This window comes from Myxocyprinus asiaticus, chromosome 42 (genome assembly GCF_019703515.2).
Source record: "Myxocyprinus asiaticus isolate MX2 ecotype Aquarium Trade chromosome 42, UBuf_Myxa_2, whole genome shotgun sequence".
NCBI lineage: Eukaryota > Metazoa > Chordata > Actinopteri > Cypriniformes > Catostomidae > Myxocyprinus > Myxocyprinus asiaticus.
Window position 1 is genome coordinate 5,219,310 of NC_059385.1, and position 26,091 is coordinate 5,245,400.

Below are 26,091 nucleotides of genomic sequence, written 5' to 3' on the forward strand. Positions count from 1 at the left end.
GGAGCTGGAAACAGAGGTTAGTTAAATTGTGTGTGCATGTGTTTTTACTCTAGCCATATGGGGGAAAAATCTGTAAAGTATCTGTAAAGTATCTGTAAAGTATCTGTAAAGTATATGCCCAGACATTAGCTGCAGTACTAGTTAAAAGTTTGAATAAACCCACACATTACTTATTATTACTATCTTCTGCATTTTAGAATAATAACAAAGTCATCCGGAATATTGAATAGCACAAATGGAAGTGTGTGATGGAAATGTTTGTGTATGTGGGTGGGTTTTGGGGTTTACTTATTCCTCAGAAAATCTTCTTTTGGGATGTATATATATACATACACTGGCAGCCAAAAGTTTTGAATAATGTACAAATTTTGCTGTTTAGGAAGGAAATTGGTACTTTAATTCACCAAAGTGGCATTCAACTGATCACAAAGTATAGTCAGGACATTACTGATGTAAAAAACAGCACCATCACTATTTGAAAAAAGTAATTTTTGATCAAATCTAGACAGCAGTCATCACTCCAACACCTTATCCTCAAGTAATCATGCTAAATTGATCATTTGGTACTAGAAAATCACTTGCCATTATATCAAACACAGTTGAAAGATATTTAGTTCGTTAAATGAAGCTTAACATTGTCTTTGTGTTTGTTTTTGAGTTGCCACAGTATGCAATAGACTGGCATGTCTTAAGGTCAATATTAGGTCAAAAATGGCAAAAAAGAAACAGCTTTCTATAGAAACTCATCAGTCAATCATTGTTTTGAGGAATGAAGTCTATACAATGCTTGAAATTGCCAAAAAACTGAAGATTTCATCCGAAGGTGTACACTACAGTCTTCAAAGACAAAGGACAACTGGCTCTAACAAGGACAGAAAGAGATGTGGAAGGTCAGATGTTCAACTAAACAAGAGGATAAGTACATCAGAGTCTCTAGTTTGAGAAATAGACACCTCACATGTCCTCAGCTGACAGCTTCATTGAATTCTACCCGCTCAACACCAGTTTCATGTACAACAGTAAAGAGAAGACTCAGGGGTGCAGGCCTTATGGGAAGAATTGCAAAGAAAAAGCCACTTTTGAAACAGAAAAACAAAAAGAAAAGGTTAGAGTGGGCAAAGAAACACAGACATTGGACAACAGATAATTGGAAAAGAGTGTTATGGATCTTAACCCCATTGAGCTTTTGTGGGATCAGCTAGACTGTAAGATGTGTGAGAAGTGCCCGATAAGACAGCCACATCTATAACAAGTGCTACAGGAAGTGTGGGGTGAAATGTCACCTGAGTATCTGGACAAACTGACAGCTAGAATGTCAAGGATCTGCAAAGCTGTCATTGCTGCACATGAAGGATTTTTGATGAGAACTCTTTGAAGTAGTTTAAATTTTTCTCAAATTGTAATAGTAATTTTTCACATTATTAATGTCCTGACTATATTGTGATCAGTTGAATGCCACTTTGGTGAACAAAAGTACCAATTTCTTTCCATAAGAGCAAAATCTGTACATTATCCCAAACTTTTGGCCACCAGTGTGTGTGTGTATATATATATATATATATATATATATATAAACATGTGTTTGTGTGTTACCTGTTCACACAAAGTGGCAATCAGTCCCTCCAAGTCATGTTTCTCATGAACCACCATCTGTTTCTCCTCATATTCCTGTTCCAACTGCATCTCCAGCTGTCTGAGCTGCACGCACACACACGAACACACACACAAACACACACACACACAAAGGCAAAAACAAACAATTAAACAAACACAGGAAAGGGTGTTTGAGTCAGGGAGTCTGAAGTTGGACCATCAGTTTGTAATTGATTGTGTGTCTCTCACCCGTCTCTGTGAGGACTTGTGCACATCCTCCAGCTCCTCATCTTTGTCCTCCAGCTCTTTCTGATGGATTTGCTTCATCCTTTCCATCTCCATCTCAAAGCGCAGGTGCATCTGAGGAGAACAGATAAGACATCTGGTCAGCCCATCACCAGCTAGAGTGACCCCAAAAAACAGCCAGACAGTGCTGACAACTGACTCAAAACCTTTGTGAATGAATCTATTTATTATGCATAATGGAGATTTCATTGAAAAGGTCAAAACTCTCATTTAATGCAGAACTAACAAACAACAAATGAAAGATCCACACTGTTAACTTGGGTTAAGACATGGGTTATGTGGTGGATATACCTGCTCCTGGTGTTTGATTTTAGCGGTCATCTGGCTGATCTCCTCCGAGTGCTCCTTGTCTCTGCTCTCCAGCTCACGCAGATGTTTCTTCAGTTCAGGGACGGAGTCTGGGGTCAGGTGGAGCGGAACACTGAGGTCACAAATCTGAGCACACAACTCCTTCTTCTGCTGCTGCAGGTGAGACACCTCTGCTTGACTCTCCTAGGCAAGCAAACAAACACACACAAACAAATTTAAAAAATGCACACACAAATACACACATACAACAAGCAAATACACAAACAAATACATACAAACACAAACACACACAAACAAATAAATACACAAATACACACATAAACAAACAATCACAGACAAACAAGCAAACTCTCACACAAACACAAGCAAAGAAATATACACAAATATTCACCAAAACAAACAAGCGCACGCACAAACACACACACACAAACAAATAAATTCACAAAAACAAGCACAAATAAATAAATACACAACCAAATAAAACACACACACACACACATAAATAATTACACACAACTAAACAAACAAAAAGCAAAAACAAAAAAGCACAAATACAAACAAACCAAACAAATAAATACACACAAACAAACTAGCAAACACACTCATAAATACACAATCAAACAAACATGCACACATAAAAACATATGTAAAAACAAGCAAACACACACAAACAAATAAACACACAAACAGGCAAAAAGGAACACACACAAAAAAGCAAATACAAACAAACAAGCAAACACAAAATACACAAACATAAACACAAAAAACTAGTAAAAACAAGAAAAAACAAACAAATAAAAACATATAAACAAGCAAATACACAAACAAGCACACACACACACACACACACAAATAAATACACACAAACAAACTAGCAAATACACTCATAAATACACAATCAAACAAACATGCACACATAAAAACATATGTAAAAACAAGCAAACACACACAAACAAATAAACACACAAACAGGCAGAAACAAACACACACAAAAAAGCAAATACAAACAAACAAGCAAACACAAAATAAACACAAACACAAAAAACTAGTAAAAACAAGAAAACACACAAACAAATAAACACATATAAACAAACAAATATAAACACACACAAATAAACAAACACATAAATACACACAAAAGCACACAAACAGACAAACATGCATGCACACACAAAACCAAAAACAAAAGCATGTAAGCATGTATACAAATCCACATATAAACAATCACATACACATAAACAAATATAACCATAAACAATCACACACAAACTCAGACATAAAAAAATCAAACACACACACATAATCAAAATTACATACAGAAACCTGCACAGCAATCACACAAACACCCATCCACACATATCAACAATCATAAACACAAATACACATGTGCACACAAAGACACAAAACACAAATTACATTCAATTACAATAATAAAATATTTCAATGTATGTGTGTATATGCAGTGGATTTCCTCCTCCTCTGTTAATTTCTACTTGACCTGGTCTAATTGACCTCAATAGTTCTGAAAAAGGCCACATGTTCATTTAATTCATTGTAAACTTGTTAATGCAATCTGAAAGACTCATAGCAGAACTTCTCTCCAGTGTTCAGCTCAGATCTCTGGAGGCCTGTCATTCAGTTTACCGACAAAGGACACCCAGAGTACACTGGCACGATTGCAGATGGTGGACATTTGACCTTAGGCCGTACCTTCAGCATCTTGTGAAGGGTGAAGATCTTGGCGCCAAGGGTGGTATTCTCCTGGAACGCCCTCTCCTTCTGTTCCCGCTCATTATCAGCCTGTTCCAGTGCCTGGGTCAACTCGCTGTCAAACCTATAAACACACACACACACACACACACACACACACACAAACCCACACACACAAACTTGTTTTTATATCATTGTGGGGACTCTCCATAGATTTACATGCATTTTATGGATTTTATACAGATCTAATGATAATTTCTATCCCCTAACCCTACCCCTAAACCTAACCCTCACGGAAACCTTTTTGCATTTTTACATTTTCAAAAAAACATTGTTTAGTATGTTTAATAAGCCATTTCCCTCGTGTGAACTGCTGGCTGGGCCCCACAAGGTAGGTGATCTCAGGTTTTACTATCGTTTTACTATACAATATAGTATAAACAAGTACACACACACACACACACACACACACACACACACACACACAGGGAAGAGATAGAGGGGTGGGAATGCATATTCAAGCAGCCGGTGAGTGTGGCAATGAATATTAATTTTTTTATGCTAACATGACAGACCTCCTCTGTTTCCTGTACAGCTCGTGAGCACGGCCCTGTAGGTTGTCTGTAAGCACACGGGCATCCTGCAGATCAGAGGTCAACCGCCGGCAGTGGCGTTTTAGATCTGTCACGGAGCGTTTGGACTGTTCCAGCTGATATTGCAGTTCTTGGACCTGCCACACGGGGGAGACAGAAACAAATAGAATTAGGAAGGGGCCATGTGCCACCCAATGGACATCACATGATTATCCAATGCAATGCAAACAACAAACATTTAATCACTAAGGTTTTATATCTTTTATATCTGTGCTTTTAATACATTTTCAATATCTCATTTTTAGCAAATAAAATCAAAGCTCAATCATAAGTCAGTCCTAAAGTTTCAAAAATAAGGATTTTTAACGAAAGATCCTGTCATCCCTGCCTACATTTGTTCAACATGTCCTAGACTTGAACACTAATGTATAAGTGTAGCATGAGACTAATGTGATAGAATTACACAACAAACTTTTCTGAACAATGTTAAAGGTGTCAATGACGTGACACAAATTTATTTTTGTTTTTTGTCTGGATCTATTTATGATGTTATTTAAAAAATATTTTTTTTACATAAATAAATGTAATACATAAATAATAAATTAAAATACATTTAATACACCTCTACTATGATCTCTACTATGAGTTAAAAGTCATTTATTTATCATTGAAATGTATTTATTGATTTAAAAGTAAAAAATAAATAAATAAATAATCTATGTAGAGTAACTATCCAGACAGAGACAGTAAAAACAAAAGAAAAAAAAGCAGACAAAAAAAGTCTCACTAAAAGCTGAAATTCTTAAAATGTTGGAATACACTTTTTTTTTTTTTTTTTAAGATTTACGCATTTAAATCTCATAATAAAATAAAATCTAACTTAATTTAGTCATCTTTTATACAATTCAATCTGATAAAATTTTGTCATAGAATTAAAATGTGTAAAATTAAAAAAAAAATAATAATAATTTTATTGTATAAAGTTTACAATAATTTTTCTGTGTATAATATAAAGCAACACCTACCAAAATAAAAAATAAAATAAAGTCCATGTTTAATGGAAATCATATATTATTAGAACAATAGTTCTAATAAAAATAGTTTTTGTACCTCTTTGTACATTTTTAAAGCATAATTCTTAAGCAAAACATTATATTAGGAAAATATTAGGATCGGTATTGTATAAGTGCTTTATTAAACAAAAATGTGAGTGAACAAAAATATAAAAAAAACTCATATTAAACAAAAAATATGAGTATAAAATCCTCTAGAATGCCTTGCCTCATAGAATTCCACTGTAAGTTTTTTACTGTAAACATGATTTTTATTTGTTATCACAAATTGATAGATACAGGGTAAAAATCTATTAGAGACTACACACTATAGAGAACTAACCAGACTGTGCGGTTTTACCTTTGCATCCAGCTGTTGTCGGGCCTCTTTCTCACCCTCCAGTCTTTCCTCTGTCTGACGCAGACGCCTGCGCAAAAACTCCACCTCCGTCTGCGCACACTCTAACTGCAGCTGCTGCTCACTGTCTGTATGCAAATGCAGGTAAATACACACACAGAGTCATTATCTCTGTTCCGCCAGTATGTTTGATTGTGATGTTTACACTGAAGCTTCAAGTGTTACCTGTGGCCACTCCACCGAGAACTTCTTTATTCTTCACATTCTGTTTCTCTGCAACTAACTGTCTCTCAAGAGCCTCAAGAGAGACTTTATTCTGGTCCAGACGACTCTAAAACACAGCACAGGGTAAACACATGGGCGTTACACCCAGAATTCAACACAAGAGAAAGAAGTGAGGAGTTTGAAATAGAATACTAGTATTGCTTAGTACTGTATACTGCCTAATATTTTTTAAATAGTAAGTAAAACAGCATGTAGTATGCAACTCTAAACATTTTAAACTCTGGTATTCTACCCTGTTGTCAGAAGACCACACTGAGCGATGTCCAGTTATCATCTCGGAATTTGTTTGCATTTGGGAATATTTTGCATACTACTGTATACAATATTTTATTTTAAGTCATCATGAAAATGGAAAGTTAACCCATTTTTGTAATATGACATTTCATAATTTAAAATATACATTTCTAATACATAAAAAAAAAATACATTTGCATACTGTGCACAGTATGCAGACTACATACTCCAGAAGTAGTATGATGTGCTATTTCGAACATGGCCATTGTCACATATTCCCACAATACTGTATTGTTTGTGATCTTGTTTGACCCTTCAGAAAGAGAGAAAAGAAGACAGATGTGGAGAAAGAGAGACAGGACGATGGATGTATCATACCTGAAGTTCTTTGTTCTCTTTGGTGAGACGTAGTCTTTCCGTTCGCTCAACATCTAAAGCTTGACTCATGGCCTCTCCTCTGAACCGTTCATCACTTAATTCAGATACTACAGCCGTCACCTGCACACACACACAGAAACACTATCATATGTCAATGTCGCTGCATAACAGCTCTTCATTCATCATCGGCAATGCTATGACAAAGATTAGAGCTTTATGAGTTGATCACAAGCAGAGTTTGTGTTAATATGCTTTTACTGATGAGAATTCATAACTAGAATCCATCAATCAAAGTCAAGACAGACTGCTGGTGAATTTGATTCAGGAGTTTCTGGTCTGACAGTATCTTGTGAGATGTGGCTCAAGGGACACACACACCTTGGTCTCCAGGTTGTATGCAGTTTGTCGCAGCTCGTTTCTTTCTTTCTCTGACTTTTCCAAACGTCTTCTTAAAGCGGTGATCTCATCCTGTAGGAAAACATGTGATCCGATTATTACAGAGTGCTTGATATACAACACATTAAACTCTTGCAGTCTTTTAAATGAAATGTGCTTCTGAAATCCTTAAACAGATTCATTTACTTTGCACAAATAGATAGATAGATAGACAGAGAGACAGAGAGACAGACATACAGACAGATGGACGGATAGACAGAATGATACAAAGACAGACAGACAGAATGACAGATAGATAGATAGATAGATAGACAGACAGACAGACAGACAGACAGACAGATAGATAGATAGATAGATAGATAGACAGACAGACAGATAGTTAGACAGATAGAATGACAGATAGATAGATTGACAGACAGACAGACAGACAGACGGATGGACGGACAGATGGACGGATAGATAGAATGATACAAAGACATACAGAATGACAGACAGAATGACAGACAGATAGATAGATAGATAGATAGATAGATAGATAGAATGATATATAGAATGATACATAGACAGACAGACAGAACTACAGATAGATAGATAGACAGACAGACAGACAGATGGACGGACAGATAGAATGATACAAAGACAGACAGAATGACAGATAGATAGATAGACAGCACAACAGATAGATGGATAGATAGACAGACAGACAGACAGACAGGCAGACAGACAGAATGATAGATAGATAGAATGATATATAGAATGATACATAGACAGACAGACAGATAGACAGATAAACAGACCGACAGACAGATGGATGGATAGATAGAATGATACAAAAACAGACAGACAGACAGACAGAACGATAGATAGATAGATAGATAGATAGATAGAGACAGACAGACAGACAGATAGATGGATAGATAGAATGATATATAGAATGATACATAGACAGACAGATAGATAGTTAGATAGATAGACAGACAGGTAGACAGACAAACAGACAGAATGGTTGATAGATAGATAGATTGACAGACAGAACGACAGATAGATAGACAGACAGACAGACGGACGGATGGACAGATGGATGGATAGATAGAATGATACAAAGACAGACAGACAGAATGATAGATAGATAGATAGATAGATAGATAGACAGACAGATAGACAGACAGATGGACGGATAGACAGAATGATACAAAGACAGACAGAATGATTGATAGATAGATAGATAGATAGATAGATAGACCGACAGAATGATAGATAGATAGACAGATAGATAAAACAACAGACAGACAGATAGATGGATAGATAGATAGATAGATAGATAGATAGATAGATAGATAGATAGATAAAACAACAGACAGACAGACAGAATGACAGATAGATAGACAGATAGATAAAACGACAGACAGACAGATAGATGGATAGATAGACAGACAGACAGATAGACAGACAGATGGACGGATAGAATGATACAAAGACAGACAGAATGATAGATAGATAGATAGATAAAACGACAGACAGACAGACAGAATGATAGATAGATAGATAAAACGACAGACAGACAGACAGAATGATAGATAGATAGATAAAATGACAGACAGACAGACAGATGGATAGATAGATAGACAGATAGATAAAACAACAGACAGACAGATAGATGGATAGATAGATAGATAAAACGACAGACAGACAGACAGAATGATAGATAGATAGACAGATAGATAAAACGACAGACAGACAGATAGATGGATGGATAGACAGACAGACAGATAGACAGACAGATGGACGGATAGATAGAATGATACAAAGACAGACAGAATGATAGATAGATAGATAGATAAAACGACAGACAGACAGACAGAATGATAGATAGATAGATAGATAGATAAAACGACAGACAGACAGATAGATGGATAGATAGACAGACAGATGGACGGATAGAATGATACAAAGACAGACAGAATGATAGATAGATAGATAGATAGATAATACGACAGACAGACATGAGTAGTACACAATATGATACAACAAACATCACAGAAAAAAAATTATAAAATTAATTTAAAAAAATCAGTCAATAAAACAATTTAATATATGCACAAATTACACTCAATATGCACTAAGGTATGTGTTGCAGAAATTTATTTTACAGTTCTGCTGCTCAGATATATTTTAATTGCACTAAACTTTCTATTGTACATATGGCTAGAACACAACTTGATAATGTAGGGATGTAAATTGTGATTTACAATGTTACAAGTAATTGTGTTCAGGTCAGTACCTCTTTGGATCTGAGCCGCTGGTCATCCATGTTGACGTCCAGCAGGGGGCGCACTCTGCACAGCAGCTTCCACCAGCTCCAGCTGGAGACTACAGTGAGTACACGCAGATTCCTCTGAATACAACTCACTGCCATCTGCTGAACCTGATCCCAGATCAGCACATATTAAACACTGAACCAGAGCAATTCACAATTACCCTATCCATTACACTACAGAACAATTGATGGGGTTTATGTTTTATACTTTGGTTGCATAGCATTGCATATATGTTTGGAACTACGTGAGGGTGAGTAAACGATGACAGAGTTTAAATTTTAAGGTGAACTTTTCCTTTCATGCCAAACCTCGTCACATGTGTGATGCGTTGATAAATAAATGTGGGAGTTTAGTTTCAATAAATGAACAGGGTAGACTGGAAATGGAGCTTTGAGTAAAAATTACAGTACGTCTAATTTCTCACACATAATCAGACTAAAGGTTTTGTCACCACTGACACACACAGTGACTTCTGTGTCTCTGTTAGGAAGTCTAGAAAACTCAACTGTCCCAGACAAGGATGAAACCCAGACTCACCTTCATACGGCGGTATTTCTGGCGGCCCACATGACCCAGACAGGCGGCTTGAAGCTGAACGAGCCAACCACTCACCAACTGATTTCTAAGATGATCTAAATACCTCAGGACACCACGCTTCATAAACACCTGATACACACACAGACAAACACACAAAAGAGTGTGAAGGACCTAAAGACTTAAAGGGATAGTTCAAACCAAAAATGAAAATTCTGCCATCGTTAACTCACCCTCATGTTGTTCCAAAGCCGTATGACTTTCTACCATGGAACACAAAGGAGATGTTAGGCAGAATGTTCGTCTCAGTCCCCATTCACTTTCGTTGTATGGAAAAATGATACAATGAAAGTCAATGGTGACTGAGTCTAACATTCCGCCTAACATCTTCTTATGTGTTCCATGGAAGAAAGTCATATAGGTCTAAAACAACATGAGTGTGAGTAAATGATGACAGAATTATTATCCCATATGTGAAAATTGCTGTCTTTATAATTGTTGTTGTTATTGACAGCATGCCACAGATGCGGTCCATAGGCTTTAAACTGAAAATAACCCAGAATATTCCTTAAAGGATTTTTTCTTACCATGCTTGTTCCCAAAACAATGCTTTTCTTGTCCAGATCCAGATTGATCAATAATTCCTCCACAGCCTGATACAGAGACATTAACACAAACAGGCACAAACAGAGAGGTGAGTCTCTGTTTTGGAACATCATCTCTTCGATCAGTGAGGGCTGTTCAAGCAAAAACCGGCTAATCATCAATAGACGAGTTAAAAAACAGGGAAATAAAATAACGTCAACATTTCACATCATTCAAAATAAATGACATTTTAACAACGTAAATGAGATGTGGGTGTGCTGCAGCAGTGATATAGGATGTCCAGACCTTCCATTCGTCTGGAGTAATGAAGACAGAACCATAAAGCTTCATTACAGGAGCAGAGAGAGCCTGAAACCGACAGCGGAAATCACTGAGAGACATGTGCTCGGGGTAACCTGAGAGATAGACAGAGAGGAAGAGATGTCAACAAATATCCCCACAAACATATTCAAATAAATGTGGGACCTACCTCATAGTCTCCATGAGGGAAAATCACTTCATAAAAGGACTACACAATGTGTCAGAAACTTTTTTATTAAAGGGAAATTCTAGGAAAGTTGATTTTAAGGGCCATTTTTTACCGTATTGATACAATTTGTTTTTCTAATCATATAAAACACATTATTGACACCATATGCCACACTTTTATATTAAATACATCCATGTAATCAGTTTATTAAAATACATTTCCCATCTGAAGAATTCAAATAAATAAATAGGCCTGGAATATAATTAAGAAATCCATTAGATTTTCCAAATGAAAAAACAGAGTATTTTTATACTTATTTTATTGTATCAATATAAATCTTACTTTTATTTTAAATTCTTATTTTTTAAGATAATATAAAACTATCTGTACCACGTCTAAACTTATGTCATTGTTATATTATAAAAACGTATATAAATATTATAATATAATGAAAACTTTATATAAGTAAACAATAGGAAATTATTTTTTGTCCCCACAATTTTATTTTTGGTAGAATTTTTGCCCCGAGCCCTGTTCATTTCTGATCCTGACTATTATTATTCCTGCAGTATGCATGAGTGGTTTATAGTGTGTTGCTTTGTGGTTGCTAGGGTGTTCTGGGTAATTGCTTAATGGACCAATTTAAATGAGCCCCCCACCTCAGTCTCTATGATATTTTGGTCTCTAGATGTGGCTCAAATCCTTAGCAAAAACTATATATATATATATATGTGTGTGTGTATGTGTGTGTGTGTGTGCGTGAGTGTGTGTGTGTGTGTGTGTGTGTGTGGGCAGGTTTAAGTGGTTTACGAGGACTTTTTTTTAGGTTACAAACTGGTAATTACAAGGGTATTATGCTATAAATGTGGTTTATGAGGACATTTCTAGTGACCCCATAATTCAAATCACTTAAAAAAAACATACTAAACGATGTTTTATTAAAAATGTAAAAATGCATAAAGTTTTTTGTGAGGGTTAGGGTTAGGGAATAGAATCTATAGTTTGTACAGTATAAAAATTATTATGTCTATGGAGAGTCCTCATAATGATAGCTGCACCAACGTGTGTGTGTGTGTGTGTGAGAGAGAGAGAGACCTGTTCTGTACAAATGCAGTGCAGGCAGCAGATGTGTGCTGTGCAGCTGCACACGCAAAGCAGGGACATCAAAGCCACTGCCATCTGCCTTAGCATTCAAGCACTGCAGGAAGACTGGCCGTGCTCGCCGAATCAGATTAACCAGAGCATCCTGCATGACACACAGAGAGAGACAGAGAGGGTTTATGGACAATAGATGAAAAGTTCATAAATGGTTGTGTAGTCTTCAACTACATGCACTTTTAGCCATGTGGACTTTAAGAAAACAAACACCTTTAAAGGGATAGTTCACCCAAAAATATAAATTCTGTCATCATTTGATCACATTCATGTTGTTCTAAACCCATATGGCTAAGTAGAAATTTTGAAAAATGTTGACGAATGTTTTTTTTTAATACATTAGAAGTGAATTGTGGCTAAGGCTGCTGGTCCCTGACATTATAAGGGTTCGGAACGACATGAGGTTGCGTACATAAAGAGAATTTTCATTTTTGGGTCAACTATGCCATTTAAAATTACTGAAATAGTTTAGAAGTCTTTGTTTAGATTTTCATAGTTTTAAAAATGTAATAATATTTTTTTGTGATGGATTTTGATATATGAGACTGAAAGTCTAGGTCTGGGACAAGGATTAAAAACATCAAAATCTATTTGAAAAGTGGCAAAAACAAATGATGAAGGCATTGTAAAAAGTTTCTAAGTCAGTTTTACTGTGACCATTCAACAAAAAGAAAAAAAGTTGAAATCTCTTTTAATGAAAAAGGACACAGACGTAAACCTAAAAGTTGTGCCATTTGATTCCAGGGCAAATGCACATGAGAGTGGAAGAGTCGTGTGAATTCTCACCGCCTGCAGTTTGACGGAGATGCAGTGAGAATGTCTCCTGAGGGCTGCGATCCCGCCGCTCAGAGTCTTGCGCACTGTGCCACTCCTCTCCAACGAGCGCTGCGACCTGCCCTCCACACCACCCAAACCCCGACAGAGAGGAAGCACGGATGCCCGCGGACCAAACAGGGCCTTCACCACTGCACTGAGACAAGGAAAGAGAATGAGAGAATTAAGGTGTTTTCACACTAGAGCTTTTGATACAAACCCAAATCTGTTTGACATCACAGTTCGGTTTCAAAGCTGTTTTCTGAACTCCGGAAATCTGTTCAAGCTCATATGCAATTCCAGTATGGTTCACAGATTGTATGAAATAAACCCAGCCATTAACTGTTATTGATTACCATTAAATGGTTTGGTTCACCTAGAAATTAAAATTCTCGCCATCATGCCATCCCAGATGTGTATGACTTTCTTTCTTCAGCAGAATACAAAGATTTTTGGAAGAATATTTCAGCTCTGTAGGTCCATAGAATGGAAGTGAATTGGTGCCAAAAGTTTGGATTTCCAAAAAGCACACAAAGGCAGCATAAAAGTAATCCATCCAACTCCAGTGGTTAAATCCATATCTTCAGAAGCGATATGATAAGTGTGGGTGAGAAACAGATCAATATTTAAATCATTTTTACTATAAATCTCCACATTTACTTTCACATTTTGTTTTTGTTTTTGGCGATTCGCATTCTTCATGCACATCGCCACCGACTGGGCAGGGAGGAGAATTTATAGTAAAAAAGGAATTAAATATGAATCTGTTTTTCACCCACACTTATCATATCATTTCAGAAGACATGGATTAAACCACTGGAGTCATATGGATTACTTTTATGATGCCTTTTATGTCCTTTTTGGAGCTTCAAAGTTTTGGTCACCATTTACTTGCATTAACTGGACCAACAGAGCTGAAATATTCCTCCCACAATCTTTATTTGTGTTTAGCAGAAGACAGAAAGTCATACAAATGGAATGGCATGAGGGTAAGTAAATGATGACAGAATTTACATTTTTGGGTGAATTATCCCTTTAAAGTATTTCTCTACTGCTGTACATGTACTCAGAGTTGCCCTCATCGAGGTGTATTTCTATAAGCCCATGATCACGTGTAGTCTCTTACACTGAGGAGTTTTGCAGCAGGGAACTAGCATTGAGAGCAGATTGATTGTTCTGGACCAGACTGAACCAGCCGGAGAGATCATAGCGGACCGGATCAGAACCCATCAGGTGAGCGATCTCGCACTGCAGGGGCTGCTCACATTGACGCACTGAGAAGAGAGGAAACAGACCGATGTTAAACATCTCATGATCCCTCAAAAGACCATTTCTTGGTCAGAACCGTTCTGGAAAAAAAAAATGCTTAAACCAGCCTAAACTGGTTTGCGGATCTAAGCTGGTCTGCCAGCCAGGGTTGGTCTGGTCTGCAGGTTTTAGAGGGGTTTTGGGCATTTGCCAGCCTGGGACTCAAGCTGGCTGACCAGCTAAATACCAGCTAGACCATCATTGCTGATTAGGCTGTAGTACCTGTGCCGCTGAAGTATTGACACACTCTTTCCAAAACCAAGCTCTCTGTGGAACCTGGAGTGACCATCTCTTCATCCAGAACCCACAAGAGTCCACGAGAGTCGCCCTCTGGCCCTCGCACCTGAAAACACACACATACCGTGAAGCTACAGGCGTCACCGTCATCTGTCAGAAGTGTGTTGTGAATCAGTGAGTGATACCTGCAGTCCGGGCTGGTCAACAGCACACACCACCTCCGAAGGACTCGTCTCAGGTGCGTAAAAATCTACAGGCACTCCTTCCTATTGAGAGATTCAAAATAATTAAGAAAGAATCGATGTTAATTCCATGATATGCCGATTAATTTTTAAAATTAATCTCAATTAATCGCATATATAAATATTTATATTATCATATAGCGATCGTTTAATATGTTAATTATAAATAGTTATATTTAAATAATTATAAATATATATATAATTTTATAATTTATTCAGATAATTAAAATGCATTACATTACTGTGGCAGACAAGTGAAGTATTGATGAGGCAATCCAAAAAGTGGCTTTAGAATCCATTATATTGTTTATTATCATATGATTGAAAATAAGCCTATCATTGGCCTACAGTCCACAACAATACATTTTGCAATTTAATTTGTCAATTTGTTCGATGTAGATTTATTATATTAGGGCTTTTCTAAGGAAGTGTCATGTACACATTTCAGATGGATGCTTTTAAAACTTCTTGCTTTGGTTGCATCATAAACACAGCGTTTTTAGGCCGCTGTGTCAAGTTGGACTGTGTTGGAATGCAAGAACATCTTGTGCTGTCGCTAGTGTCAAGCAAGCTTAAAGGGATAGTTCACCCAAAAATGTTAATTCTCCCATCATTTACTCACCCTCATGCCATCCCATATGTGTATGACTTTCTTTCTTCTGCTGAACACAAACAAAGATTTTTAGAAGAACATCTCAGCTCTGTAGGTCCATACAATGAAAGTGAATGGTGATCAGACATTTGTAGCTCTAAAAATCACATAAAAGAAACGTAAAAGTAATCCATATGACTCCAGTGTTTCAAACTATATCTTCAGAAGGTGTGGGTGAGAAACAGATCAAAAGTCCTTTTTTTTTACCCTAAATCTCCACTTTCACATCTGAAAGTAACGTGTGGTGCCTGTTTAGTTCCACTTTCACATCTGAAAGTGAACGTGAAAGTGGAAATTTAGAGTAAAAAGTACTTAAATATTGTTCTGTTTCTAACCCACACTTATCATAATCACATGGATTAAACCATTGGGAGTCTTATGGAATACTTTTATGCTGCCTTTATGTGCTTTTTGGAGCTGCAAAGGTCTGATCACCATTTACTTTCATTGTAAGGACCAATAGAGTTGAGATTTTCTTCTAAAAATCTTTGTTTGTGTTCTGCAGAAGAAAGAAAGTCATACACATCTGGGATGTCATGAGTAATGAATAAATTATGAGATAATTTTCAGTTTGTTGGTGAACTATCCCTTTAAATTTGGTTTGTTCTCTGTACATCTGTGCATTGCCCTTACAGCTGGAGTTTTGCTTACTGCCCCCTGCTGAAAACAGGTGGTACTTCAAGCTTGAATTGGTGATAATGGTATGAACATTCATTATTATGGCCCAGGGACATTTCTTTATTGCATAATTTTTAAAGTAATTAATCACACTGAATAAACATGTTAAATTGACAGCCCAACTTAACAGTATATGTTAAGTTATTCAAGGTCACTCCTAGTCTTGTCCACGGACCTGTCAGGCCATCTTTTCCTGTCTAATTGGGTGGATCTCGGCAAGAATAAGCTAAATTGTGGACCAGACTAGATGCTGATAGTCAAAAGCCTGGCTACACAGGACACTCCTTATTCCACACACACACACACACACACACACACACACACACACACACACACACACACACACACAAACACACACCATCAGAAAGAGGATGGAATCAGTGTGGTACCTGTGTGTATCTCTCCAGTGTGTGTGAGAATGTGTGATTGTAGTAGTGCTCCAGCAGTCTCTCCTGTAAGTAGTTGTGGCAGAGTTCAGAGAAGCCAGCAGCCCGGTCCTCCCCACTGTGTCTGGGGTTCCTCAGGCCCGGCGTGTCCACCACAATAACAGAAGCCAGAATCAACTGCTGAGAGTGCAGCGCTCTAGAGAGAAGAGGAAAAAATGGAATACAAATGACTTGAACACAGTACCAGATGCACATGATATAAATTATTATATATCAACTGAACCACAAAACTACAATTTCGAGTAAAAATGATGCCTATTTGATACAGACCAAGAGCTACTGCTATAATGTAATATGCTTGTGTGTGTATTAACCTGTTAATGAGAGACACAATTGTGGTAAAGAGTTCCTCATAGAGCCCAGCAGCCATGCCCTCTACACACTGAACTGGACTCAGTTTAGGACCTGAAAAACACACATGCACACACATTTAAATTGCTAAATGAGGATGTGCCAGAGACTTCTTTAGCTTTTAATTAAAACTTGTGTGTGTGTGTGTGTGTGTGTGTGTGTGTCTGTATGTATGATGTTTATAATTATGACAGGCCCTTAAAAGCAAACTTTAAACACTTTTTATCATATCCTCATTTGTTATTATAAACTTTGAGGATGCATGATTCTGGAAGTGGTTCTGTAACCTGACCTTCCTCTGGTTCATCCATTGAGCGTCTCTCTTTGACTCCAGTTGCTTTCTGCAGTAACTGTCTCAGGTGGTGTTTGAAGACAGCCGTGTGGAGCTCTTCCCCCTCACAGCCCAGGATGGCACTGGCCGTCTGCGCACTGTCAAAACTCATAAACTGCTTACGGCCCACTGGAGCCACGGAACATAGGAGAAAAAGAGATGAAAAGACTGATTCATATTTTTGGTGAATTTTATGTGCACAGCACAAATTAGCAAAGCAAATAAAAGCTGAAAACACAACAGAAATAAATCAAAACACAACGAAATTAAGTCATAACAAAATGGAAAATCAACAACACATCAAAAAGTATGCCACAATACAACAGAAAAGCCACAACACAATTAAATTATACCACAACAAAATTAAATAGAGCCACAACACTCAAAAAACACCGCACAACAATATTAAGCCACAACACAATGAAATTAAACCACAACACAACAAAATTAAGCGACAACACAACAATATTAAGCCACAACACAACACAATTAAGCCACAGCACAAAAAAACAAACACATGGTTACTACAATATTACTACAGTAAAACCATGGTTAATTTTATCCGGATAAAATCCTTCTCTCAACTCCCCGACCTTCACTGTGACCAAATCACTGTAAGGAATCTCTTTTATGAATTACTATAAGTAGTATTATAGGAAATATTAAGAGTAGAGACATGGGAAATAGTATGTCAAGGGGTGAGATTCAAACCCGGATCTCCAGCATGACAACTCATTCACATACCATCATTACACCCAGAGCTACCACAGCTACACATTGGGGCGCAGTTTGTTGTAAAATCCACCAGACTGTTGGAGCACAAATAGACACTTAGTTATTCAATCTCTTAATCCACTAAATGTACCCGTTAACCAGTTTAATGTCTCTGCCCAATCACGAAAAATTCACATATGCCCGCCTTCATTTGATCAGCAGTTCACCACAAATAAATCTGTCCTGGCTGTCTTGAGTTTGGTCTGAGCAGTGGTGGGCGGAGTTAGTGTAAATAGCCTCTGCCAACAAGCTATTTGCACTTTGTGTACTGTAAATAGACACTCTGTTAAATTATACCACAACTCAACAAAATTAATCCACAAAACAACAAACAAGCCACAGCACAGCAATATTAAGCCACAACACAATGTAATTAAACCACAACACAGCAAAGTTAAGCCACAAAACAACAAACAAGCCATAGCACAACAATATAAAAAGCCACAACACAATGAAATTAAACCACAACACAACAAAGTTAAGCCACAACAAAATTAAATGAAGCCACAACACAAAAACACAGCACAACAATATTATGCCACAACACAATTAAGCCACAGCACAACAAAAAAGCCACAGCACAACAATATTAAGCCACAACACAATGAAATTAAACCACAACTCAACAAAATTAAGCCACAACACAACAAACAAACCACAGCACAACTTTATTAGCCTAAGTCACAACACAACAACATTAAGCCTTTACTTTTCTTAGAATTTTGTTGTGTTGCAGCTTAATTTTATTGTTTTGTGGCTTAATTTTGTTGTGTTTTCAACTTTTATTTGCTTTGCTAGTTTTGTTGTGTTGTGCACCCCTGGGCCACCATACCCATTTCTATTCAAGACACAACAAAATGAGAAATGGGGCGGATATCTGACGTTGCTGGATGTGTGATTACTATTATTATTATTATTTGTGTGTGTGTGTGTCTATAATCATGTGCGATCACTGGGATGTTATTGGGGCCAGGGTGGGGTTGGGGATTGGGAAGGGGAGGGGTGGTAGTGGGGATTAATTGTTGATTCTTTGTATATATGTTTTGTTTTTCTGTGTTCAATATGTGAATCAATAAAAAATAGTTAATCAGAAAAAAGACAACAAAATACTAGGGGGTGTTAAAATGATTCACTGATGCATCGCGATTCTTTCGCGATTCAAATGATTCTGAATAAATCCACAACAGTCATAATTGGGATTTAAAAACAAATATCAATAATTCTGTTTATTGAAAAAGCATCCACAGGACAAAATATCACAGATACAGATAAGCGCCATGCAGTCACAAATTTACATTTAAATCACAATTAAAATGTACCAATCATGACCCTACAAAATAATAGTCAAACACTTAAAAAGTATTAGCTAAATAGACCCTTGTCCTAATTTACCTTTGCATGCTCCTGCGACCCCGAGATGATATATTGCTGCTAAAACGTGCCAGATGGCTTTCTGCTCATCCACTGAAAACCCTAATGTTTTCATGGCAGCCAGCAGTTTCCCAAAACCCACAGAAGCTCTTTGCTTTTCATCCACCTAAGTGAAGAATACAAAAATAAAAAAACAGAATTCATTAAAAACAAAGAAAATAAAAGGTATGTCTACTTGTTACACATCAAACAAATTCCAAAAATGGCTGTAAGGCCCACGAAAAAAAAAGTTACAAATATGGGTGGAAAGTTTTTATTTTATTTTATTTTGTTTTATGCCATGAAATTATTTGGAGTAGAGGGAGAAAACCTAAGGAAAGAAAAGTTATGGTGTATTATAAAGTATGTTAATTAAATAATTAATTAATAAATTTAACTGAATTTTCACTTCATAAAATATTTTATTTTATTGTTTTTTTATTTTATTTTAGGCCATAAAATGATGTGGAGAAGAGGGGGAAAATGGGATCAGGAAATGTTGCACGTCAGAATCAAATTTTCATCGCACACATGAGCACCATAGCTCCACTGAAACGTCAGATTATGATATGCATGTCTTTAACTCACTCTTTTATTAAATAGCTCATACCTTGGTTGGGCAGGTAATACCAAATGAGTTGTGCTCCTTTAGCTGGCACAGCTGTAGTTCAGTCCTGTGATGAGAGAACAAGATAGTTGCGCTCAGATTTAAACAGGAAATGACATCAGACCTGATCCTGCCCCTTAAAACTCTCTGGAGCTTTTGTTTTAAAGCAAAGATCTAAAAAGTACAGGCATTCTGACAAGTGGAGTTTGTAGAAGAGTTTGTGCGTGCCTTACGATATGGTGAATGATCTGAGGTTTAACGATGGATAACTTTGTCTTATGCATCTAATAATGATGTGTGATCAGGAAAGACAGGAAGCCAGAGAGAGGCTCCACAATACAAGCAGCAACCGGCTGCTAAGTGTGACTGCTGCGGGGTCACATTCAGAGACTGAACTAACCTCATGTCCGTGCTGAGGCCTGCGAGCATCTGTGAGAACACCAGGAAGTTACTCTCTCCCTCCGGCCTCTGACAAACCCGCCATTTCTCCAGCAGCATGGTCTAAAACAGACAGAGAGAGAACACATTAACTGTGATTCAAAGAGTGTTACAAAACAGAAGATATAAACACAAGAGAAGCAGACAGGAGAAGAGAGAATCAGATGGATGGACAGATGGAGATAGAAAGATAGATAGATAGATAAGCAGACAGACAGACATAAGAATGACAGACAGATAGATAGAATGATAGACAGACATATAGAACAATAGACAAACAGACAGACAGAACAGAACAGAACAACACACAGACAGACAGACAGATAGATAATTAGAAAGATAGATACACAGTTAGACAGACAGACATACAGAACGATAGATAGAATGACAGACAAGCAGACAGACAGAAAGACAGACAGAGAGATAGAACGATAGACAGATAGATAGAACAGTAGAACGACAGATAGAATGATAGAATGATATATAGAACAACAGACTGACAGACAAACAGAATGATACATAGAACGACAGACAGACAGACAGATAGATAGAACAACAGATAGACAGATAGAATGACAGAAAAGCAGACAGACAGAAAGACAGACAGAGATATATACCAAGCCAAGGTCAGATAGACCCACAGATAACCTCAGGAGAAATACAGGCTGCTCTGGAAAAAGACGGTGTGGTTGTTTCAAGGAGCACAATACTTGTTGACCCCTCTCCAAACATAGCGCTTATGGTTGTGACCATAAACGTCTATTTTGGTCTCGTCACTCCAAATTACAGTGTGCCAGAAGCTGTGAGGCATGTCAAGATGTTGTCGGGCATATTGTAACCAGGATTTTTTGTGGCATTGGCTTTTTTCTGGCAACTCGACCATGCAGCTCATTTTTGTGCTCCTTGAAACAACCACACCATCTTTTTCCAGAGCAGCCTGTATTTCTCCTGAGGTTACCTGTGGGTTTTTCTTTGTATCCCGAACAATTCTTCTGGCAGTTCTGGCTGAAATCTTTCTTGGTCTACCTGACCTTGGCTTTGTATCAAGAGATCCCCAAATTTTCCACTTAATAAGTGATTGAACAGTACTAACTGGCATTTTCAAGGCTTTGGATATATTTTTATATCCTTTTCCATCTTTATAAAGTTCCATTACCTTGTTACGCAGGTCTTTTGACAGTTGTTTTCTGCTCCCCATGGCTCAGTATCTAGCCTGCTCAGTGCATCCATGTGAGAGCTAACAAACTCATTGTCTATTTATACACAGGCACTAATTGTAATTTAAAAAGCCACAGGTGTGGGAAATTAACCTTTAATTGCCATTTAAACCTGTGTGTGTCACCTTGTGTGTCTGTAACAAGGCCAAACATTCAAGGGTATGTAAACTTTTGATCATGGCCATTTGGGTGATTTCTGTTATCATTATGATTTAAAAAGGAGCCAAACAACTATGTGATAATAAATGGCTTCATATGATCACTATCCTTAAATAAAAGACATTTTTTTGCATGATCAGTCATATTTTCAAAATCAATGCCAAAATTTCACAATTTCTGCCAGGGTATGCTAACTTTTGAGCACAACGATAGATAGATAGATAGATAGATAGATAGATAGATACGTAGAACGACAGACAAACAGATAGATAGATAGATAGACAGAACGATACACAGAATGACAGACGGACGGACAGATGAGTGTTTAGTTCATTGGCTAGTTAATTTGGTATGTAGGTCGGAAGGTCGTTCGGTGGGTGGGTATGTGGATGGATGGATGGATGGATGGATGGATAATTGATAGTTACTGTAGATGGATATAGTAGATGGATAGATAGAATGATAGATTTAACGATAGATAAAAAGCTTTGGCGAGAGAGAGAGAAAGAGAGAGACCAATATACCTGCAGGTGTGCAGCCGCAGCGAGTCCAGCGTGGTTGAAGTCCAGAGACAGCACCATAGCGAATCGAGTGGAGGCCTCACTGTGAGCAGAACTCACGCACCCAAAAGAGCGCAGCACAGTAAACACTGCCTGCAGCCGCTCTACTGCAGTTACACAAACACACACACAAAGAAATCATTTTTCTCAATGTGTGACGCTACAATATTCAAAGTGACACAAACAAACGGGTAAACAGCCTTTAAATTGTTGCCACGGTGTTTTAGAAATTACTTAAGATCAGTACACAGCCATCCATATTCACACACACGCACTCTAATATTCGGTGGAGCAAAACCTATCACACTGCGAGAGGAAGACGCTATTGCAACTACTGGAAAAGGAGATTGTAAACAGCACCCAGAGACTCTATAATAACTGAGACAGGCGAACAGAATCCAGCCAGTGTGCAAATTACACAGTGACTTTCAGGGAGGTAAAGTTCTTCTAAAGAATTTCTATAGGATATTTTTTAGGATAGAAACTATTGACCCTTCACTGATCCCCTAGAAATGCTATGGAAAACAATACGTCAGCATAACCAAATTACCCAAAATACCATGTGTAAAATCAATAAGGACACCAGCATTTATTCTGGGCTAAATTGTTGTAATATCACTTAACGTTGATTGTAAAAGAGTTCAAAGTACCATATTACCACTCTAATGTCATCAGTTGTAATTCACAATCAAATGAGGTATCCAAAATTGTAATAAGCATTTGCAAATTACCTTGAATCTGATTTTAAGTCTCCACAGTTTTTATCATGTAAGCTCCACGATTCAACAATTTCTTTACAGGAAACCAACAGATTTTCAGACAAATTGGACTGAATGTTTAGTTCACAGACAGATCCGGGAAGATTTTCAATGAACAATGACTTAAATTTAGTACACAAAACAAATGTATGGCTTCAGAAGACTTGAAATAATCTTATAATATTCATTTTGTGTTCCAAGGAAAAAATAACAGCAAACGAGTTTAAAACAACATTCGGAGGAGTAAATCATGACAGTATCATCATTTTTGGGTGAACTATCCCTTTAAGCAATATTCTGGATTTTGTGCATCTCCCAGTGTAAGGTTTGTGTCCTGCTGTGCTTTGGGTTGGTTGGACAGGAGTTATAAACACAGTTGATCTAATCGGAGAAGTTAAGTTACACCCCGTTATCTTGCATTTGCACTCAGTGTGGACAAAAGTATCCAGAGTGCTTAATTCTGACATTTATTTAATTCTCAAGCATATGGCTGAACCCTAAATTATTAATACATAAGTCCACTTTCTGCTGGTCAGAGTGGATTGTGAGGGGTTACTACACTCGGTGACCTGTATGACAGTGGGGTGTTGAGATGAAAATTTGGTTCAACATTTTGGGATTCCCAGATCTCAGTTCTTTATGTATTTACAGCTGCACCACCTGCTCTGTATTGTTTTTGGGAGTAGCACACAACCCCCTCCCAAAGCAGCAGATACTCGGGGAGAGGTGATTACTGATTTTGGAAAAGGTCATGAGGCATCAGTGTATTATTCCCTGCTAATTCAGAGTCTGGGGGATGGAGCTTTAACTTCTATCAAGAGATTATGGGAGAAAGATTTAAATTTGGTATTGGAGGAGGGAGTGTCAGCTTGGATTCTAAAAAACATCAAGTCTGCATCAAGAGATGCAAGGGTGCGCCTTATGCAATTTATGATTTTACATAGATTCTATTGGACCCCCTCTAGATTGTATAGGCTTGGTCTTAAAGACACACCCACCTGCTGGCGATGCCAATCAGAAGATGGAGACACAACCCATGTCTTTTGGGTGTGTGTTAAGATTCAAGAATATTGGTTGAAGATTCAGAGTTTTATGTGTGACGTTTTGGGCACTCAAATATTACTTTGCCCCAGACTCTGTATTTTGGGTGATGGGGCGGTCATAAATTTGGGGGATAAACATATAAAAAATTGGGTTCTGACCAGTATCATGATTGGCAGACGGAGCGGCATAATTTCCGGAGTGGTGTGCGGATATGGGGAGGGTGGCAGCTTTCGAGGAGGTAGCAAGTAGAAGGCTGGGGTTTGGGGACTTGTTTGTTAGGAAATGGGGTAATTATTTATCATTTTTGGGGAGGGGATGGGGAGAGAGAAGTTTAGTTTATTATATTTTCTTTTTGTGTGTGTATTATTATATGTGACCACAGGGGTGTTCGTTGGGGGTCAGGGTGGGGTTGGTGACTGGGGAGGGATATTAGTGGGGGTTAAATGTTAAATGTTGATTCGATGTGTATGTGTTGTGTTTTTCTCTGTTGTGTATTTTTGAATCAATAAAAAATGTTAACTGGAAAATAAAAACAGTTGATCCACTCACAGGTCAGGCTTCCTCCGGCAGTGCCTGCTTGTTTGAGCAGCTCCTGTGAAAATGACTGACAGGAAGTGGTCTTGCCCGTGCCGCTGCGGCCCAAAGCCACCAGTGTCTGGTCCCTGGCCCGATGGCCCACCATAGACACATACACCCTTCTCACCAGTGCCTGCAGCGGGCCAGGAGCCTCCCAGGACTCCCAGCGTCTACTCCGAAGCCCCTGAGACAAAAATAAAACAGCCTTAGTTCATGAACTTAGTTCATGTTCTACTGATCTAACACTTACAATAAAGTACTGCGGCAGTACAACAATTCAGCGATGGTATCAGATATTAACACTATGGTACTTTCATATATGATTGATATACATATATTGATTATACATACAGTATATATTGTACAGTATATAATGATTAACATATTCATAGTCCATTTCAAAAGAATACCATAGTAATTCCATGGTACATGTCCGAAAAACATGGTATTACCATTGGGCACGTTGCATTTTCCAAACTTCCGTGGCATGACCAGTCACGTGAAATGCGAGAAACAATGACATTTGCTGTCGATGTCGTCAAACCTGGTGTGATGCGTCTAAAATTTTTATTTTTCATTTGAACACATTCATGAATGAGATTTCTGAGCTCCGGCGGAGGGGAAGATTACCAGTGAATAATGACTTACATTTCAATCTGTTCCTCTAGATCTGCCATGTTCTACAGTATGGTGTCAAGAGACTTGGACTATAACATATGAGTCGTATGGACTACTTTCATGGTGCTTCTTTGTCTTTTAGGAGCTTGACAGTGTTAATTGCAATCAGCTTTTCATTGTATGGAAAACAGAAGCTCAGACATTCTACATAATATTTCCTTTTGTGTTTCACAAAGGAATTCTTTACATTTTTTAATCTATGTATGTGACCTATTTAACTACTATAACAAAAGTTAAACTAAATGAGTAATTTTGCAGATCCCAACACACCATTGACTGCTATAGGCTGTAGTTTTGTAAATACAATGATGATACCTTGCCAGGTGGAGACAGAGGAGGCCACATCGCCAGCAGGTTGGGTCCAGCGTAGGTGAGAGGGTGATACCGTTTAGCTCGATTGGTCAAAGTGTGAAAGATGCTCGGTTCGTTCACGTTCACAAGATCGCTCAAGTCCTCACAGAGGTCCAGCTCAGGTGGATTCAGCTAAACACAAACATCAACAGAGGTCAACATTGG

The 26,091-nt window shown here is 37.7% G+C and overlaps 2 protein-coding genes across 3 annotated transcripts in view; one reads left to right on the forward strand and one right to left on the reverse strand.

The window, feature by feature from the left end:
• LOC127432557 (unconventional myosin-XVIIIb-like) overlaps positions 1-26,091 on the reverse strand; it is a 55,680-nt gene that overhangs the window by 18,780 nt on the left and 10,809 nt on the right. For both annotated transcript variants that reach the window (XM_051683784.1, XM_051683783.1), the window contains exons 6-32: positions 25,891-26,058; positions 24,871-25,081; positions 22,484-22,626; positions 20,546-20,646; positions 20,149-20,212; positions 19,521-19,665; positions 17,316-17,483; positions 16,987-17,077; positions 16,616-16,808; positions 14,840-14,920; positions 14,640-14,760; positions 14,236-14,383; positions 13,083-13,266; positions 12,237-12,387; positions 10,958-11,067; positions 10,654-10,719; positions 10,070-10,198; positions 9,496-9,639; positions 7,197-7,286; positions 6,819-6,938; positions 6,147-6,252; positions 5,925-6,049; positions 4,494-4,648; positions 3,919-4,042; positions 2,191-2,391; positions 1,843-1,953; positions 1,594-1,698 (exon numbers count right to left, since the gene is read on the reverse strand). In XM_051683784.1, coding sequence (XP_051539744.1) covers positions 1,594-1,698; positions 1,843-1,953; positions 2,191-2,391; positions 3,919-4,042; positions 4,494-4,648; positions 5,925-6,049; positions 6,147-6,252; positions 6,819-6,938; positions 7,197-7,286; positions 9,496-9,639; positions 10,070-10,198; positions 10,654-10,719; positions 10,958-11,067; positions 12,237-12,387; positions 13,083-13,266; positions 14,236-14,383; positions 14,640-14,760; positions 14,840-14,920; positions 16,616-16,808; positions 16,987-17,077; positions 17,316-17,483; positions 19,521-19,665; positions 20,149-20,212; positions 20,546-20,646; positions 22,484-22,626; positions 24,871-25,081; positions 25,891-26,058 — 3,555 coding nt within the window. The remainder of the gene's footprint in view (positions 1-1,593; positions 1,699-1,842; positions 1,954-2,190; positions 2,392-3,918; positions 4,043-4,493; positions 4,649-5,924; positions 6,050-6,146; positions 6,253-6,818; positions 6,939-7,196; positions 7,287-9,495; positions 9,640-10,069; positions 10,199-10,653; positions 10,720-10,957; positions 11,068-12,236; positions 12,388-13,082; positions 13,267-14,235; positions 14,384-14,639; positions 14,761-14,839; positions 14,921-16,615; positions 16,809-16,986; positions 17,078-17,315; positions 17,484-19,520; positions 19,666-20,148; positions 20,213-20,545; positions 20,647-22,483; positions 22,627-24,870; positions 25,082-25,890; positions 26,059-26,091) is intronic.
• LOC127432595 (short-chain specific acyl-CoA dehydrogenase, mitochondrial-like) overlaps positions 913-26,091 on the forward strand; it is a 139,134-nt gene continuing 113,955 nt past the window's right edge. The window contains exon 1 of the mRNA XM_051683883.1: positions 913-1,105. The gene's annotated coding sequence lies outside the window, so the exon portion shown is untranslated. The remainder of the gene's footprint in view (positions 1,106-26,091) is intronic.